Raw genomic sequence first — 20262 nt, 5'->3', positions numbered from 1 at the left:
CGAATCAAGTTTTAATAACACTGTTATTCTTTCTATATTTATAACATATATATTAATAATAAAAAATTATTAAAAAATTTTATTATTTATAAATAAAATAAAATAATATTAATAATAAAATATACATCCTCCAGATAATTTTTAAAACTTCTCAACCAACTGCCGCCTATAAAGTTTCTAGAGGCCCACCATTAGTTTAATGTTTTAGTCCCATCAGTCAATATTTGCATATTTAAATTTATCCAAGTACACATTTGCAAATTTTAATTTTTTTTTGTCCAATTATATATATTTGTTGCTAACTCTAAATTAATTAGAATAAAGTACAAGTGTTTTATTATAAAAAAAAAATATTAACATTTACTGTAAACTGGTCCATCAAAACTAATAACTTCAATCTTGAAATTAATCGAAAATTCAGTTTTATATTTTATGACCTCAATTCTATTAATATTTAATTTTTTATTTATATATATTTTATTATTATTATTATTATTATGGGATGTTCATATTATAAAAAATATAAACGGGAATTTTTTGTAAGCTAGAGCTTAACCAATCTGGTCAATACTACAACAAATTGACTAACTTGTTCCGCATAAATGTTTATATTTTAGGTCCAATTTCTAAGTCTAAACTAAGAATAAGAGGGAGAAAATCAATATTTAATGTTAAATATATAATTAAACATTTAAATAATATATTATTATCTAATCACATATCTTTTTAGATACTTAATTAAATATTTAAAGTTAAATAGATATCACAATTGTCACATGATTTATTGACCGACCTTCTCTTTTTAGCTTTATATAGAAGAGTAAACAAAGAGGTTAAGAACAAGGAAGGTTGAATGTGCATCAGCCAGTCAAATCGTGCTAGCTAGCGATTGTATAGATTATCTGTGAGAAAACCAGGCACAATTAGAGATTGCTCATGCTTTGGTTGCGTTATTCTCGCCGTACAGTGAGTGGTAGAAATTGAAGCTTGACTTCTTCGCATAAGTTAAAAATAATTTTATGTTTTTATTTTCACTATATATAAATAAGAATATATTAATATGTATTATTATATAATTAAATAATTTTAAATTAAAAATATAATAATATATATTTATTTGTATACTTAAAATAAACATCTATAATATTGTTTTACAAGTAAAAAGATTCATTATCATTGAACTATACATTGAGATTAGATTTTATTTGATCCAATTTTAAATATTTCATTAGATATTTAGATAATATATTATTATACAATTAATTGATTTTAAATTAAAGATAAAATAATATTCAATTATATAATAATATATTATCTAAATATTTAATTAAATACTCAAAATTAGTTATCAATAATATTATTCTTAATTTATTAATGTGAAGAAAATAATAAAATTATATAAATCTATTTTTAATTTATAATTTATATATATAAATAATATATTAAAAATAGGTACATAGAATATTATTACAGAAAAAAGTACCTTATTTAACTGTTAACACGTGTAACAAATCTTTGATTTGGGTGTTCAACAGTTTATAAAAAATTACTGGTCAATTGTAATCTCTCCTCCAGAATAGACCATTACAGAATTGACCAATTATCTCAAAGATATATAATAAAACCAATCTAATGCATGAATTTATTTATTTATTTATTTTATCTCGAGTATGAATCAACCCCAAAAATCACGATGAGATTTCCAAAAATAAATAATAAAAGATTAATTTAATAAATATTCATTAACTTATAATTATAAATCCTCATGATTCATGAATCAAATCTCCAGAAATCGATAGTTTTTTTTTTTTAACTCTCTTTTAATGTAAGCAAATTATTATAAAAAGATTTCTGCTTCGATCAATAAAGACTGCAGCTGGTTTTGCATTTTATGTATTTTTCATAATTTTTATAAAGTATTCAAATAGCAGCCAATTTAGAATTTCCACAGCCACCGAATTAACACAGAAATTGCCTTTCTCTCATGCATGAAGATCTTCTTCATGCAACCTTTATAATTTTCTCTTCCAATTTTGTCTTCTTCCTCAACAGTCACTACAGTCCTTTCTTCGGGGAAATTCTTCATCACTATCTTCCATTTCTACACACTTAATTTTCCTCCTCCTTCAATATATATATGTATATTTATATGCATGCAAACCAAATTAAACCTGCCTTCTTTGGTTCTCTGTCTTATTTCATTTTCATGTTTAAGCAAACTATGGGCAAGTGCAAAGACCATTCGAAGAGCAAAACTGCTGAAACTAAAGTTAAGAGAAACCCCATTAAGGTTACGTATATTTCTAGTCCGATGAAGGTGAAAGCTAGCAGTGCTTCTGAGTTTAGAGCCATCGTCCAAGAACTTACAGGGAAGAACTCTGACATTTTTAAAGATCATTCTGATGATAGCTATGCCACAGTTGATCTCCCTGAGGAAGCTAATAATTATCAAGCTATTAATCTGCAGGAGGGCGATCGACTTTTGCAGAATGATGTTGCTGTTTTCAGTGCTCATGATTACCTGTTGGATGATGCATTTTCGAGCCATGTACTCGATCAAATCGATGAACGTTTCATGTGGAGAGATGTTTCTGCTGAGAGTTCACTTGGATTTCAATCTCCTTACTGTTTTTCTTAGATTAGATTAGAGAATTGGTGTTTAATGTTAAATAGAGTTACCTAATAGTTATCATTATATATTATAAGTTTCAAATGATCTTCTTGGTCCTCTAAATTAATTTCTTCCTGAGTTCAGTGTAAAATCAAATCAAAATTATGTTTAACTGTCATCATTTTAAGCAGATAATGCTTGCAGTTTTGCCTTGTATCGGTCTCCTGAGATAATATACCAGAGGTCCTGGGAGCAAATCTCAATCGTTGATTCCTATTTCCACGGCTGACTAACTTGGCACATAAGATGCACCCTCTTCCAGGGGAATGGTGCTGCATAATAAATTAAATCATACCACTAGGATGAATTGTTTAAAAATTTAGTTTAATTTATAAAATAGTTTAATTTGAATTGATAAATTTTTTAAAAATATTTTTTAGTTTAAATTATAATTTAGACAATTTTTAAACTAAAGTAAATTATAACCTGTATTAATTTAAAGCAAATAAATAAATATAAAACATAATTTTTAATAAATAATTAGATAAATAGTTTATTTTATTCATATTTATTTTATTATTTATATATATTATATATATTTTATATTTAATTAATTTTATTAAATAATATATATTTAAAAATAAATAATTTTAATAAATTCAAATAGTACTCTAAATAAAATCAGTCATATTTTTATAATTTGAATTATTTCTGTGTTTAAGAATTTTTCAAAACATTCTTCTCAATTTTATTTAAAAAACTGTCAATCCACGCTACATAGAAATGCATCCCCCCTGCTCACAATACCAAAAACCTGAAGAAGAGCTTTGAAGTGAGGAATTGATGGTTGTACAGATAGCTGCAGTGGTACTCTGTGAACCTAGCTGAGTATTGATGACAAGATTCTGTGGTACCAGACAGCCTAGATCCGCTGGGGCCTCTGCAGATTTGCCTATACATTCGTATGTAACGTACTGGGAATCCTAATGTAACTGTTGGGCTTAGCTTAGTCAAGTCAAGGAGTAGAGACGAACCAAACCATATCTGAATATTTTTTAACCCAATTTTAATTTAAATAAAAAATAATTTAACTACAATTTAATTTATATACCCATCAAACCAATATTAAAAATAATTTAAATAAAAATAATTCAATTCAAATTTAATTTAAATATATGATTTAAATTCATGATCTTATTTAAAAATTATTTAACATAATTCAAATAGTATAATAAATAAATTTTCAACTAAATTGAACTATCTATCCAATTTATCACTAAAACTAAATCGAACTCTTTATAACTCAATTTTAACTTAGTTTTAAAATAAATCAAATCTTTTAATTTAAACTAAATTTATATTTAAAATAAATAAATTCAAACCAAACTGAATTGAATCAAATCAAACTGACTTATAAATTCAAACTAACTCAATTCAAATTCAACCCTAATCAGGTCACCCTTGCCACCTGCCAAAGATTTGACTTCCTACATTATGGTATCTACCCTACATTATAAACTCAAAACCCAACTCATTTCGATCTTCTATAAGATCTCAACTTTCTCCTTATCAAATCATTACTCTGCCGGAAAGCAGTAACCACAAATCCCTTGCAAGCCAAACCATATAAACTCATCCTGTAAAACTATTAGGACCTATTTTGAATATATAAACAAATATACACTTAATATATATCATCATATGAATAGATAATCTTGAATTAAAAATAAAATAATATTCAATTACATAATAATATATATAAGTATGTATCCATTTATGCCTTCAAAATAGATATTGAAACTTAAGACCCCACCCCCTCGTGTTCAATTTGGAATTGCAACGCCAAGAAACAACACCAGCAAATTAAGGACAGAATAAATAAAGTGATCAGATCAAGGCACATCAAAATTAACCTACAAATTTACATGGTGCATTACCACATGTAGCATTGTCTCACTACTTTAAAATAGCATAAAAAGTTTTGAGGTCAGGCCCTCTCAGTTGTTTTGCTTCAGATACATAAGTTTTTTTTTTTTTTTTTTCATATTGGCCTTCTAAATGGTCTATCTAAATCAACCTAAACTTTGATGTTAGTGAACAACTAGGTTCACCAATCTTACCTCTCAGTTCCCATCATCAGCCCCTTTCAAGTAAATGGTTTCACCGCCATCTGTGCCTCCAGAACTCCCACCTCGTCCTTCAGCTGATCCAGCACTCCCCATATCTTGCTTGCTCCCTCCAGCCAGTCCTCTACCGTGCAACCCTTCTGCAGAAGAGCCACGGCTAAAATCAGGAAATCCTCCAGCTCCAAGTGACCCATTTGCTCCTGCAGTACTACCTTCACTCTGCAGCATGTGAAGGCCTGTGCTTCCACCAGAGCTCATGCCAAGCTGACCATGGAAGATTTGCTGTTGTTGCAATGCTGACAATGGCTGTTGGCTGTACAACATGGAGGAGCGTGCAGCCATGAGGGATTGTGGAGTCATCTGTTGAGCTTGTTGGTGCGGCACATAGTGAGATCCTGGCTGCATAATGCCACTGGAAGGGAACTACAAAACATTGGAAGATATAATTAGAATAACAATTAAATCCTATTTTGAGCACCAGAAAATTGAGTATACAGTTTTTTATAAAATGATAGATAGCATTTAGTGAAGATCATCATTGAAAAAAACCAGCAATTGGTTCATAGCAACATAGATAGTGTCAAAAACTCTCTTGCTTAAAATAAGAGAGTTTGCACCGTAAACAAATATGAGGTTTGCACCTGGCCATGCATGCTAGGAGGTTGGGGTTGAGAATCTGCAATAGCGGCCAGATACATGAGGTTGCGCTGCAGCCTTGCTTGGTTCCTGTTAAAAGGAAAAAGGATTAGTGGCTTTTTATGCACAACAAAGTAAAAACTGTCAAACTATGGCCAGGTAGTTTAAAACTCTATGGTATGTCCTACACTACATGCCCGGTACTTGAAAGTGCCCATGCGAATTTCACAATGTCAAGAGAAAGTACAATATTTTTCTTATTTTTAATGAGATTTCGTGTAACCTTCTAAATTTTCCACTTCTAAATTAAAGAACAATTTAAATTCAGCTACACAAGGTTTCCTATATATGCTGCAAATCAGATCATACTCAGATTGAAAGCCACTGCAAGCACTGTCTATTTGAGTCCTTCAATTCATCCATAGTTAATATGTTTTTGAGAGAAACCCAAAAAAAAAAAGCAGAGATTCAATTGTCTCTGGCTATTTTTCAACTGCATAGCTTACTTATCATATGCCAACATATTCTAACAGATGAAAAAATTAACAGTTGAGTTTAATTTCAGATGCTGCACAATACAGTAATTTGAAAGGAAGGAGGTGAATAAAGCACCTCAAATTTGCTCACAGATCATCAGTGAAAGCATGTTTCAACACAAAAGCACCTAAGAGCAATTGTTAAATGTGGTCATAGCATGTGATTAATTTATAATTGTAATGTAAGATGGTAAAAAGCAATCACTTCATAAACCATTTCATTTCTTCTGATTGAAACTATTATATTCTCCTAGGTCCTACACAAAAGTAGACTTTTCTATTCATTGTTTTACTTTTCATTAAAAACAAGCTAAAATTGAAGCTCGATATTAGCATCCTGATGGTTATCCACTTGTTTATAAGGTAATCCACAACACTGAGTGAGTAATACAGGGCATGCCACTAGCCTGGACAATGTAAATAAAACCGAAGGAGAAGGAAACAAAAATCCAACATCCAGGGCTAATCAAAAGTTAAGTAAAACATAAGGTTGAAATATGCTAACAAAAAGAACAAAAGATACAGTTTGTTAAAAGTGAGAAAAAGAGTTTAGTACTCACTCTGCACACTCGTTCAGTTTCCCTGAATTCTGGCTCTCAACAATCTTCAAAATCAATGACTTGTTCTCATCCAGATACTGCATGAACAAAGAACAAAGCCAAGAAGGAGTTAAATTATTTAACTCAGTAAATAAAAGCTATTTTAAATTTATGATGTTGGAAGTATGCTTTATACTCTCCCAAAGGAAATCATGCAAATTGAATGGAGCCCCCCAATCAAAGAATGGAACGAACAACACAACGGAATAAAATCTGTTAAATCATATGAAGCTAATTTCTTAAGGAGTCTAACATTTTTCTTTTCTTATTCCTCATTGTTTCTAATATCCAAACAAAACCTTGAAGAACTAGCAGAGTCAAATCCTGAGACTGCTTTGAACTGGAGCTCTGCCTCCTTTCTTTACTTTTCTTTTTCTTTTCTTTTTTTTTTCCCTCCATTAATCAGACTACTTATAAAAGAGAAGATGAAATCTGGAATTAGAAACTGATATTTCTAAGATTGTCAAGAATGTGACCATAATCATGGCTTCTATTGCTTAGGTTTTATTCCTAAGGAAATAAGAGCAGCATAATAAGCCATTTCAACAATCATTTTGATTTGCACGTAGTCAGCTATTTTATGTGTAGAAACATACTCCATAGCTGCACATTATAAGCGGTTAAACACCAAGAAGAAAAAAATAATAATAATAAACAAGATAATGAATCAAACACTAGCATCACATCAATGTGCAACTAAGTCGATAGTTTTATGCTACACTTCCCCAGGCTAACCTACCATTAAGCAATCTTTACTTCCTCCTTTCCTAGCCAGTCAACCAATGACAAAAGAAGTATATTAATGATATCTACCAAATAAAAGAGATGCATCCGCATATTATGGACACATTCAGTGAGGACCACCGACAATAGACAATAAAAAGAGGACCACAACACCACATTGAGAACATCTAAAAAGGAAACATGTAGAAACAACCACTGAAAAGAAAAGATGTAGGTGCAATCATACTAATTTCAATTCAATCACATGACATATAAAACCAAATATCCTGATCTCTCCTTACACACGCTTACCAGTACCTTGAACAGACTAAAAGGAAGACCATGATGCCTTAAAAATATTCTAAAAGATAGTGGGAATACATCAACTACCTTCTAAAGTTACTTTAAGAAGTCAAACTATGGTTTCGGCCACTGGTTTCATCACAATTATAAAGGACCTAGCAAGATTTATGAACAGGAGGTCCTCATGTCACCTAAAGAGAATCTTCTTTTTTTATTTCTTTTCTTTTTTAAAATATAGATTTTCACAATTTATTTCTTATTCTTCCACTCTGTTCACGATTGTTCAGTATTTAATCAATGAATCATGGTTCCCTAACAACTAAATAAACTAAGTCTTCAGATTATGCCCTACAAAGCTTACTATAAACTAATGCTGAAATTAGTGGCATTAATATTATCCCAGAAGATATTCATCTATAAGAACACCAGAAAAGGTTGAGCAGTACATCTCTTTAAATATTTAAAGCTTTTCATTCTCTATCTGAACCAAAACATGATATAATGATTGGTAGCTAGAGAGGATACCAACAGAGAAGGAACTTTAGGTTAAAAAAACAGGAACAATAAAATCCATCAAGTTTCAATACCATATAAGTTCAATAAAATATGAAATAAACAGTAATTAAAGAACACACACAAGCAAATAAAATAAAGATAGCAGTATGAAGTACCATAAGTAGCAAATCTGTACCTGCCTCCAGTACAAGTTTTCCGAATGATCTAGGATTTTAAAAAGGGTTAAAGCCCCACTTGACTCAAGCAGTATCTCAATAGAAACTTAGAAGAATGATTGAACAACAAAACAAGTAAATGAAAACTACCCACCTAGTAACACTCAGCAACTTTCAACAACATCATGCATGAACAACAAATGCTAACCCACAATCAAAACCTACAGATACAAATATAAATACAACTTTGACCATAAAAGAGAAGAAATTAAACCTTTTTAAACTATCCATTCATCAGGGGCAATAGAATAGAGAACAAAGTCGGTAGAAAGCGCATAATAGGCAAGCCAAAAATGAAAAAGAAAGTGGCAGAGATGAGAAGAGAGAACCTGTTGAATGTGATCAGTTGTGACGTTGTTGGAATAATAGGCTGCCATCATGGGCTGCATCTGCATCAGGTGCTGCTGCATTTCTTATAAACAAGCGCACACTCACTTTCTCTCTCTTTCTCGATTCCTTTCTCACTCAAAGAAAAGACTTGAAAGAGGAGATAGATAGGGCAGAGAAGGAGTGGGAGAGGGAAATAAGAGAGAGAAATTGAGATACCTTTTGCTTTTTTATATTATTTGCTTGTTTTTTCACTTTCTTATTCTCTCTCTTCTCAGACACAGTAACTTGTACACAAAAACTCCCCCGCAGAGAGACACAAGACAATGTAGACACTGTGGTGGGTTAGTGACCGAGAAGGGTTTGGTTTTGGTTTTTGGATGGGGGCAATCACGTGACTGATGATAGTGATGCAGCAGAGAGAGAGACAAGACAAACAGAAAGAGAAAAATATTGAGTGTATCTGTATGCATAGCTAGTAATATTAGGGTATCTTGATTTAACATCACTGTGGCTGTCTGTGTCTTCTTCTGCTTGGTCTTAGCTTTGGTCCAACTCTTCTGTTCATCTCTGTGCTCTAAAACCCTGTTCTGGTCAAGGTTTGTGCTCATTTTAGTCCTAGGATTGTAACACCATTTATTTATTATTATCTTTGCCTAAGCAATTAGATGATTCTGATTCTGAAGGAGCTTAAACGGGTTCAAGCAGCAGTGGGAAGATGCCAAGATAGATAAGATAGAGATACAATCACTATAAAATTGAACACTTTTCTTGTGATTGGACCAAAATGATGTCATGTTTTTGAGATGTTACCATTCTCATCAATCAATAATGTGTAGGTGAAAGCAGAGTACTGGGAAATGGGGCCCAACTCAGGCTCCAGAGTTCACATGATCTCTGCAGTGCTGTCCAGTCCATCCCCTCAAGTAACTGCAATATCTATGTGACCCCAATACTTATCGTTATGCTCCTCTCACTCTTTAGTGGGAAGTCGAAACCAGAGAGTTTGAAGCTACTACTCACTCTACTCCGCATGTGTGGGGTTGGATCCGAGTCTAACTGGTTTAGTCATAGAATTCAATTTGCTTCAATTTGATTTAATTTAAATTATTTTTATTTGAATTTGATTTGAATTAAAATCAAAACTGTTAATTCATTTTTTAAATCAAACCTAATTGGAAATAAAAAAGTTTGATTCAGTTCGAGTTATGAGTCAATAGATGATTTAATTTAATTTGAATTAATTTTATAACTCGATTTAGATTATGTCCAATAACTATTAAAATAATATTATTTTATTTATTATTGAATAAAACGATATTATTTTGTTAATAAACTATAAACTCAAGTTATAAATTTAAAATATAGATTTGAATTAAATTTTTTTTATTTGAATCAAATTCAAACTAAAAAGTGTTTGTGCTCAACTCATCCACTTCTACCCCATGTGGGTCTAAAATCACTTGCTCATCCTTTTTCAATTTCAACCTAAAACAAGATGAAAATACTTGCAATTACATAATTCAGATTTGAATATTGTTTAGATGGGGGTTGATGTAGTTGGGTTAGTGGGTTAGGGTTATAGTTTGGTGTTCCCAAGTGCTATAACATGATGGGTAGTTGGGGTCACCATTGATAGCTGCACTTAAATTCCAATCCTGTCTTTTCTTTTCTTTTTCATAGCTGTATTAGCTGGCTTTGGTTTGGTCCTGTCACACTCAACTCTTTCTTGTTGTCTAGGGCTCAGGTCTCACTGCAAATATCATCACGTCTTCTTGCTCACCATCATTCAAACATACATAATCATTCTTCAATCACTGCAACAAGACCAGGTCCAACAGCCATGGCCGATTTAAAGATCCTTTGCCATTACCAAATAATGAAGTTCCTCCTATTCTCAACATTGACGTGGTAAATATATGGTTGAAGGATAATACATTTAATATTTTATTAAATATATTCGGATTCACAAGGTGTATCATGTGACCCATGAATTGCCCTGCATGCCTGACTAAATCATATTATGTGAGCCATGAATGAGTGAATTGAATGAAAGACTGAGCTCTGCAACGTGTACCATTGGTAATGCCACTTGATTTTGCAGTCAATGAATTATTGAAGGCTATTTATGACACATTACCACTTCACATGTTTCCTTTCTTCACACCTGTAATGTTAATCTCACCACCAAACATTTTCTTCGGCCGAATTCCTAAGGTTTGCCGTAATAACAATTTCCCACTGTTAAGTTTGAAAATTCAGTTTTCCCATCTATTTGTCAGTCTGTTTTTTTAAGACTGACTTCAAACTGAATATAGAAATATATTCAGGTTATAAGTGTAAAAATTAAAATCATATTACATAAAATTAATTAGCTTATATCACTTACTTGTATTACTTTTATTTGATATCAAACTTTTTAGTCTTCAATATTTTCTCTTAAATGTAACTACTACAAGTTGTTACGTTTGTTATTTGGATGGATGTATTGTCATTTGGTATCTATAATTATTTTAGATTGTTAGATTTACCTATTTGATTTTGAACTTTGATACTATGTAGAAATATATTGAATTTATAAATATGAAGATTAAAATTTATATTACATAAATTAATTAGTTTTATATAATATAAGTTTTAAACTCGACTATATTTTTACACTAAACTATTTTGACTCAAATTGATATTTAACTTAATTCAAACTAAATTTGAACTAAAGTTTTAACGCAGAAGCTTAATTAAATTTCGATTTGAATATCTTTCCAATAAGACTGTTACACTATCCTTATCATTGTTGCTTTTGTAGCTCTACCTTTGGGGTAACTTCACTTTTTTTTTCAGCCATTTTTCTTTTCAGACTATTACACAGTTGTCATTTTGGGGTGACGATTATCAGTTTATCACTATATTTAGTCTTTAAATTGTTGTTAAATTTTATGTTTTTATATATTCTTGTGTTTTCTGGTACGAGAAATCCACATAGGGGTAACAAAATTCTTGTAGAAATGAGAAAAAGAGAAGTTTGAGAGAGAGATAAGGCAGCTGAGAAGAAGAAGGGTGGAGAGAAGGTGAAGGTGAAGGTGAGTGAAAAGATTATGATTTTGATAAAATGACTGATCAGAAATAGATTGATGATCATGTAAGCTTCCCATTGACTTAGTAACTCAGATCAGCTATACATGAGAAGCAATTTTCCTTTTCAAGTGCTTTTGGCAAGCAACTCCTCCTCCTTCCTAACAGTTTCCTTCCATTTCTTCACGTTCTCCACCACGCCAAGCCCTGAAAATCTGGCCTTCAATCCATACTACCACAATATCTTCCTCAATCTCTTTGCAACTTGAAATTAACATTCAAATAAACATTGCGTTTGGTTAGAGTCCTATCTAGTTATTTAATTATTTAATTATATTACTAATTTAAATACGGACAAAATAAATTATAATTTATATTTACATGAAAAGCTTATTTTATATGTTCATACAACATAAAATACTATCACTTTTATAAATTTATTTATGTCCACGTACAATTAAATATGAATACAATTGTTCTTTAATTTGTCAAATATGGTTACAACAAATATTCCAATTTGACTTATCTAACAAATGAAATCAGAAAAAAAAAAAAAAGAAATTTTTTCATTCAACAAAATAATATATTGGTAATTCGAGAGAGTAGGTGAAGGGAGAAATCCCCGGATGAATTTGGACAATAATTAATTAAGTTATGACTTTGACTAAAATTAACAATAAAGTTCGCGTTTAAACGTATAATTCCACGCCATGTTAATATTAATATATGATCAATTTCATGCAACTTGTCAACGCAAATGATGCTTTAAAATAATATTATGGGTAAACAGTCAACTCTAGAAAGAGAAACTCTATGTAACTGGTCAACATATACACTGTTCACTTTTAATAAAAATGTTTAAAATTAATTAAACGATGAAATCAATAATGTCGGATTCATTTGAATTCAACAATATCCAATTTCCATACAATATATTATTGTTACATATAATTATATTTTTGTCAAAATTAATGTGATATCAAAATAGACATGGTGATAATGTTAATATTCAAAGTTGCCACCCCACAAATGGTTTTAGTAATGACTTGTAATATCAAAATAATCTGCATATGTTTAGGATATTATTTTATTATTATTATTAATATTTCAAATACTGTCAATAAATACAAATATAGATATAAAATATTAAAGTATTATTATATAATATGATAAAATAATATTCAATTATATAATAATATGTATATTTTTTTAATTGTATTTGTATTTATTATTAGTAGTATATGTAGAATTATTCTTTTATTATTATTAGATATTTATTATAATTTATATCTTGTAATTGATTTGATTAACATTGTTGTTCTTAAAAGTGGGATTATGTTATATATTTTTCCCGACCGTGTCTAAAATATATCAACCAGCTATATTAAATATTGATTTACTCAATGTTTTGATATGTGAATATTTTGATATATCTTCTCTGAAATCTGATAATCTTGGCTGCCTGCTGGACATTGGGGAAATAATCAAAGTATAAGAATCAAAGAATCCAATAAATAATTTCAATATCAATGAGTTTACATGATGGGGTTGATCGACCACCTGGCTTGTTGCCTGAAAATGGTTCTCAAAGAATAAAATGAAAAAGTATTATAAAAAAAAAAAAAAAAACAGTTGAAATTGCTGTTATTTATGTATATGCATCAGGATGATCAAGAACTTGAATCGTTATTGGCAGTAGAAGCCGCAGCAAATTTTACGACGAAATCTGGAAAAGCCGGTGGCGGTGGTGCATGAGCAGCTGCTGCAAAATTCATTTCACTTAAGGTGCAACGACCGCGGCCGCCGCCTGGAATATACGTGCATGGATTGCCGCCGATGGGCGGCACGGGACCCTTTTGGAGGGATTGAACGATGAGATTTTTCTGCTTCCATTGCTTTCCTTCGAGCGGCCTCATTGCCCAAGTTTGCCCACAGAATGACAAACAAAGAAGGACACAAAAGAGCGATAGCATGAAGCAACGTAAACCCATTTGAGATTTTGAAGAATTTTGGAATAGAAATGGAAATTGAAGGTTGAAGATGATTTGAAAATGGTTATGGAGATTTATGAATATTGATATTTTGTGAATGAAATGTGCTGCGTATCTGTATTTATATTATGAGGTTTAAGAGGGGTTGACTAAAAGCCGCGGTTTGATTTTGAAGTTTGAATGGAGTAAGTCTAAATGGGAGATATTGACTTTTAAGCGGAAGCAATTCGTGGGTACCATTATTTAATGCGAATCAATGAAAATTTTTTAATGGAAAAGTAAGAAATTTGAAGAAGTCAATTATGGTGCATGTGATGTGAGTGGGGCAAACTTTTTATCCAGAGCAATGCTAAAACATTTTATGAAGATCAATGATATGTACAAGAAGTTTTGAATACTAAAACATTTCTAATATTCGATGGCATGATTCTTGGTTTATTTTTTAGGCTAAAATTTGCTGAAGGAATTACAATTTATACAAGCAAATTGTCATGAAATCAAGTAGAGTTTGTTAGGTGTTATCTAAGACTTGTTAATTTCATTTCTTTCTAAGTTTAATTATTTAAAAAAGAAAGGGTAGTTTGGAACCTAAATTGAGACACAACTTTTCAGTAGCTCATGTTTTATTGGATCCAATAGACAGAAGAAAGAATTTGGAGATAGTTATTAAGGTCTAAAATGTCAAGCATTCTCCTTTTCTTCAGGACTTATTATATTATAGATCGAACGAATATTTCCCACCGGAAAGATGATAGAAAGTAGTTGTAGTTATGGTGGGCAGATGATATGTTAATGGTTTTGGCCCCTTGTAATCCAGGGAGGACGTGTGTGTGTTTATATGGTAGCAAGGAGGATTCGAGAGATTATTTTTTTGATGGGTAGAAAATATAGCAACGTATGAATCTTGTTTGTGCTGATATATTTTCAGCAACGTATTTTAAAAGGAGGTGATCTTATGTTAAAATTTAGAATGGTGAATTCTGTTTTCTTTGTTTTGAAGTGTTTTCAATGATATGTGGTGTAGCAGATGCTCTGTTGATAAAAATCATGGTGATTTGAGTTTTGATTTTATGAGGATATAGATGGCTCGGGAGTATCAGCTTTTACTTGAAGAGTTTATGGTATCTGGCTTGATTTGAATACAGGAGAAGAAGAGACCTTTTAACAGTTAAAAATAATGTTGAACTTTGACGAATACGTGAGAAAATAAAAATTTCAAGCTAAAAAATGTGGCATTTATTATAATTGCATATGAAAAAGTCAGGCGCCCCTAGCAAGTTGCGGGTTGGTTAGGCAACTAGGCGCGGGAGGGGCCATTGGTAGCCAGCAACTGGTAGTTAGCCTTCGGTTTCAGGGTAATAAAAATTAAAGGCCAATGGATTTATTCCCACCCAATGATTGCTCATTTTCTAAATTTTCAATTTTTAATTAAAAAAATTTTTTATCTATAATTTGTTAAGTCTATTAGTTTTAAGAGTAAACTCATCAATTTATCAATAATATTAAAAATAAACTAAAATCTTATCTTATTTTCTCCCCTAAACCGTAAAAAATAATAATTTTATCTCTAATACCCTCTCTTAAGTGGAATAATCATAAACTATTTTGTGTTATCTATAAGTATAATATAAAATGGTGGTATATAAATGTGAAAGATTGAACATTAATACAAGTTAATTAGTTTTATGTAATATAGGTATCAATCTCCACACTTATAACCCAATATATATTTCAATAAGATATTAGAGCATGAGTAAAACAATAAGTCTAATAATTTAAAGTATTATTGGATACAAATGACAACGCATCCGTTCAAACAGACTCAATCAAACAACATATCTAACAATCTATGATAGTTATACTTAAAGAAATGTGTTAGAGACTAAAAGAAAAAACTCATATATTTAATCTCATATCTAATAAAAGTGAATAGTATGTAAATGTGATAGATTAGATTTTAACACAAATCAATTGATTTTGTAAAATATGAATTTCGATTTTTACACCTAATATATGTTCCGACAGTCTTTATGAAAAAACATTGTCCCTTGATATTTTTTCTTCTTAAACATTAATGCCCACAAGAAAAAAAATTGTAGAATATGGTTTGTTATTATAATAATAAACAATTTCGCAAATGTATTTGCAAATTTTTAAGTTTCTAATATAGAAACTCATGATTTTATTTAAATCAATGCTACAACCAACACTTACATTGAGTATCTAATGTGTTATAATATAAATATCTAATCATACAATAAAACATTATTTAAATTTCCGATTATATAATTTTATTGTTTTATTTTTTTCTAACAAAGGAAATACTATAGGTGATTAATCACAATTCAACCCTTATTTATAAGCTTCTATGACAGAGTGTATACCTTGGAAAGAGCATGCAACTTGAAAGTTAGAAAATCCAGCTTGTTCACACAATTTCTGAAGCTCTTTTACTGTCCTTTCTCTCCCAGATGGAGTATCCATGCGCATAATATTGTCCTTTCTGTAAGCATACATAGAAGACTTGCTTGGTTCGGGTTCTTCTGGCAATATATATGTTAAAATAATCACTTTCCCATCCCTTGGCAGCGCCTTGTGACAATTTTTCAGAATTTTTATGCATTTTTCATCGTCCCAATCATGAAGTACATTCTGTAAAGAGGAGATAACGAAAAAAAATTTCTAAGAAATATACTAAAATTATGTGCATATAATATTCAAATGATGTATTATCGTATAATCAATGATTTTAGATTAAAGATAAATTAATAATTAATTATATGACGACATAATATCTAAAGATCTAATTAAATACTCAAAACTTGATGCACATATATAACATTGTTCGAGAAAATATCAAATAATCCTATGAAAAAATCAATAAAAAATTATGTATACCTAATTTTAGGTATCCAATTAGATATCATGTTGATATTTTATTATAGTTGATTTTGAATTAAATATAAAATAATCTTAATGATATGATGACACAAAATACCAATATCCAAAACTCGTTGCATATAATATTAGTTAAAAGAAAAAAACTATATGCATTCAATTTTGATTATCTAATTTAATTTTGTTACCATTTAAGTATATAATCTTAAATTAATAATAAAATAATATCTAATTATATAACGATAAATCATTAAATAGAATTGTTAAAATTGGAAATATATATTTTTATAATAAAATAACCATACCATTAACATAATTGCATCTGCTGTTGGTACACTGGAAAACATATCTCCTCCAACATGTTCAATACCTGAGCAAAAATTGCATTTAACAGTTAAAAAAATAAATTTACAAAGATTATCAAAGTATTTGATGATTTCCACTTTAATATATACCAGGATAAGATGTTGCTGATTGAATAACATAAAGCAGATCATAATTAATGCCCTTAATATGAGGATACTTGGAGGTGATCATATGTAGGCATTTGCCATTTCCGCCACCAACGTCAACCAATGATCCAAGCCCTTTGAATCCTTGGTATTCCTCAAGAATCCCCTTCATCGTAACTGTAGAGAAAGCTGCCATTGCCTTGTTGAAAACACTGTTGAAAGTTGGATCTTTGCTCATGTACTCGAAGATTGTCATTCCATGAATTTTCTTGAAAAAATCACCATTAGTTTCTTCAAGGATTGCATCCTTCAAATGCAACCTATACAAACACAGTAAGTAAAATGAATCAATCATTACAATTAAAAATTAAATAATATAAGATATATTCATGATTATGACTTTATATGAAATATAATTTATTGTGATTTCTTGTTATTTGTATTGTTTGATATTATAATTTCATATTATTGTATTGTTTAATATTGTTATAATGTAATTGAAATAAAACTAAGAATAAGTTAATAAAGATCCAAGTCTAGATAAAAAACAGAGGAAGAATGGGTTAACTTTAAGCCAGGGGTTGGTGGCGACGCCAACCTTGGCATCAACGCCAAGGCTTGGCATTAATGCCAACCACCTTAGCCTACATAAAAACTGTATCTTAATCTTAATGCCTAGAGTTTTATGTTTTAGGTTTATTGATATCATATATTTGTACATGTTCTCTCTCTGCAATGCATAAAAGAGAGTAGTATTATTTTGTTTGGTTTTTTAATGTTAAAGATAAGGACAGTTTAGATGTTTCAACATATAAAATGATAAAAATATTTTAAGTATGATATAAATGTATAAATAGACCTAAATTAGGGATAAAAAATTAATATCTCATCAATCATTCAAAGTAGGTTTTTTTATGTTTTAGGTTTATCCTATCAATCATTCAAAGTAGGTGTTTAACGTCAACCTTTCTGGTCCTATATAAAAGTTATATCTTAACCTTAATGCTAAGAGTTTTATATTTCAATACATGTGTTTTTATGTTTTAGGTTTATTTTAAGCCAAAATTTCACATATATAAACTTTGTTTCAAATATTGATACCATATATCTACACATATCCTCTCTTTTTGCAATGCATAAAAGTGAATAGTATTGTCTTATTTAATTTTTTAATGTTGAAGATAAGAACAGTTTAAGTATTTTAACATATAAAATGGTAAAAATATTTAAGGTATGAAAAGTATAATATAAATGTATAAATGGACTCAAATTAAGATAAAAAATTCAATATCTCATCAATCATTCAAAGTATGCATAAATTTGTTTATATAATCTGACTAGATAATTTTAAAGTGCAAGAAAAAATAAATAATCACATTACCCAATTATAAACTCACATCTTAGACCCCCCCAAAAAAAAAAGAGTATATTGTTTTTTCAATTTTTCCTCATTTTTATCTTTAAAAATCTCAAAACCATAATTGTTTAAAATTAATGTTTATAGGGGCAAAACCATTATTTTATCTGTAATATTACAAATAAACTAAAATATACTCTATTTTTCCTCCCCTAAACTTTAAAAACTAAAAGTTTTCCCCTAACCCAAGTTTTACAAAATGACAATTCTCTACTAGGGTTTAGTTTCTAAATCTCCGATGCTATTACCGGCGGTCTCTCCCTCCTGAAACTTTCTCTCCCTCCAACAGTCTCTCTCCACTCAGTTAGATGCCCAATTGACGTCCAATGAAGTTTGGGAGACGATGGGAAACGAAAACAAAAATCTTGTCTTTGTCTGGGAAGATGAAGAGTTTTGTCTTCTCGATGAAGCTCTTCATCTCTCATCGTCGCTTAAGCTTCATTGGATGCTGATTAGGTGTCCCACTAAGTGGAGTAAGACCATCGGAGGGAGAGAAAACTTTGGAAGGGAGAGGCTATTAACAATAGCATCGGAGATATGAAAATTAAACTCTAGGGGAAACTAGCATTTTTTAAAACTTCAGTTTGGGAAAAACTTTTAGTTTTTAAAGTTTATGTGGGAAAAAAATAAATTTTTAAAGAGTTCAGATTTATTAATTTTAATCACCTATAAATAAGTAAATAAAATTTTTAAAGTTAAAAAGTAAGAAATTATGATTATAGGATATTTTAGGTGAGAAATAGTCGTTTGGCCTATAAATAAATTTGTAAAATTTATATGCATGCCTAATTTTACCCTTCAAAGTAAATCCTCAGTGGTAAAAGAAAAAAAATGAAAAAATGCTGTAAGTTTCAGTACCGGCACTGCAGCACAGCTGGGTGATATTCAAAAGCCACTACGTCGGATAAGCTGGGCTCGTCGTCGCTTGTACGAACAAAGAGTTGTGAGGAAGGTGTGAGAGAGTAAAGTTTCTCGACTCTGCCATCTTCAAGCTTCCGCAAGGAGTGAGCAAGCATTGAATGACTGGCCAACAAGCCCAAGACGCTGTCGACCATTGAAGGTGTGGAAGGTCTGTTGGTAGGTAAATGAGACGCTATGTCGGCAGCCGAAACGTAAGCCCCAGGTCCTGCTTTAGCCATGATTGTGAATAAATCAAGCTCCACGGCTGCTTTGAGGACCAACGGGAGCATCAGTGAACTGGAGAACAGTAAGGCATCCATACATACTTCATTCTCTTTGTTACCCACAGAACTCATCTTCTCTAATACTCAGCTATAAATTATTTCTCTTGCTGATCGGTCGCAGAATGAATTCATATAGATCAATCTTTAAAAAGGGGAGAAAACTTGAAGACTACAGTGACGTGTAGATATTGTGGCTTCCATCTTTCATTCTTAGCCACTAAAATCTTCGTAATTAAAGCTTAAAAGGACAGTCCTGAAATAATTATAGGTATGTGTCCACCTTCCATTCTTACCTACTAAATACATCTCATTAAGATAGTAAAGTTGAACGTGTTTTCGTATGATTTGGCAAGTTGACAGTTAATCACGTTATAATATATCAATTGTTATAGCCATATTTGTTCCTAAAATAGGATTATGTTTTATACCTTTTCTCTGTGTTAAAAATAAATCAGCCAGCTAAATTATATATTGATTTACTGAATGTTTTGATATATGATTAATTTTATATATATATGCTGCGTGCATGATCAATATTTTGAGATATCATCTCTAAAATCTGATAATCTTGGCTGCCCGACATTCGGGAAATAATTAAAAATCTAAGAATCAAAGAATCCAATAAATAATTTCAATATTAATGAGTTTACATGATG

At 30.5% G+C, this 20262-nt stretch overlaps 3 protein-coding genes across 5 annotated transcripts; 1 reads left to right on the top strand and 2 right to left on the bottom strand.

Moving 5' to 3' along the window:
• Positions 1 to 1965: 1965 nt before the first annotated feature.
• Positions 1966 to 2801, top strand: LOC123209607. The gene has a single exon (XM_044627720.1). It carries the CDS (start codon positions 2138 to 2140, stop codon positions 2636 to 2638), a length of 501 nt encoding a protein of 166 aa, XP_044483655.1. The 5' UTR covers positions 1966 to 2137; the 3' UTR covers positions 2639 to 2801.
• A 1685-nt stretch (positions 2802 to 4486) lies between these two features.
• LOC123209824 (GRF1-interacting factor 1) lies at positions 4487 to 8847 on the bottom strand. The gene is made up of 4 exons (XM_044627984.1): positions 8595 to 8847; positions 6470 to 6546; positions 5379 to 5463; positions 4487 to 5160 (listed from the first exon to the last, which is right to left on the bottom strand). Exons 1-4 carry the CDS (start codon positions 8673 to 8675, stop codon positions 4735 to 4737), a joined length of 669 nt encoding a protein of 222 aa, XP_044483919.1. The 5' UTR covers positions 8676 to 8847; the 3' UTR covers positions 4487 to 4734.
• A 6993-nt stretch (positions 8848 to 15840) lies between these two features.
• On the bottom strand, positions 15841 to 19809 carry LOC123206967 (caffeic acid 3-O-methyltransferase-like). 3 transcript variants are annotated; one of them, XM_044624266.1, is made up of 4 exons: positions 19281 to 19809; positions 17009 to 17325; positions 16859 to 16923; positions 15841 to 16307 (listed from the first exon to the last, which is right to left on the bottom strand). In XM_044624266.1, the coding sequence occupies exons 1-4, from the start codon at positions 19676 to 19678 to the stop codon at positions 16008 to 16010; spliced, it is 1080 nt and encodes a 359-aa protein (XP_044480201.1). In that variant the 5' UTR covers positions 19679 to 19809; the 3' UTR covers positions 15841 to 16007. The 3 variants fall into 3 exon arrangements, with proteins under 3 accessions (XP_044480201.1, XP_044480210.1, XP_044480216.1); XM_044624275.1 differs by having other exon boundaries at positions 15841 to 16198; XM_044624281.1 differs by having other exon boundaries at positions 15841 to 16158.
• Positions 19810 to 20262: the final 453 nt, after the last annotated feature.

Source organism: Mangifera indica, chromosome 2 (genome assembly GCF_011075055.1).
Source record: "Mangifera indica cultivar Alphonso chromosome 2, CATAS_Mindica_2.1, whole genome shotgun sequence".
NCBI classification, from domain to species: Eukaryota; Viridiplantae; Streptophyta; class Magnoliopsida; order Sapindales; family Anacardiaceae; genus Mangifera; species Mangifera indica.
The sequence above is the reverse complement of the archived record's forward strand: the minus strand, read 5'-3'. Positions and strand labels throughout refer to the sequence as shown.

Coding starts and splice junctions, on each gene's coding strand:
- LOC123209607 (XM_044627720.1), top strand. CDS start 2,138: ATGTATATTTATATGCATGCAAACCAAATTAAACCTGCCTTCTTTGGT.
- LOC123209824 (XM_044627984.1), bottom strand. CDS start 8,675: ATGCAGCAGCACCTGATGCAGATGCAGCCCATGATGGCAGCCTATTAT. Junction 5,464..6,469: donor AAACTGAACGAGTGTGCAGA/GTGAGTACTAAA, acceptor TCCTTTTAACAG/GAACCAAGCAAGGCTGCAGC. Junction 5,161..5,378: donor CTCCTAGCATGCATGGCCAG/GTGCAAACCTCA, acceptor AATGTTTTGTAG/TTCCCTTCCAGTGGCATTAT.
- LOC123206967 (XM_044624266.1), bottom strand. CDS start 19,678: ATGAGTTCTGTGGGTAACAAAGAGAATGAAGTATGTATGGATGCCTTA. Junction 17,326..19,280: donor CCAGCTGTGCTGCAGTGCCG/GTACTGAAACTT, acceptor GTGTTTGTATAG/GTTGCATTTGAAGGATGCAA. Junction 16,308..16,858: donor CAGATGCAATTATGTTAATG/GTATGGTTATTT, acceptor TCCTCTTTACAG/AATGTACTTCATGATTGGGA.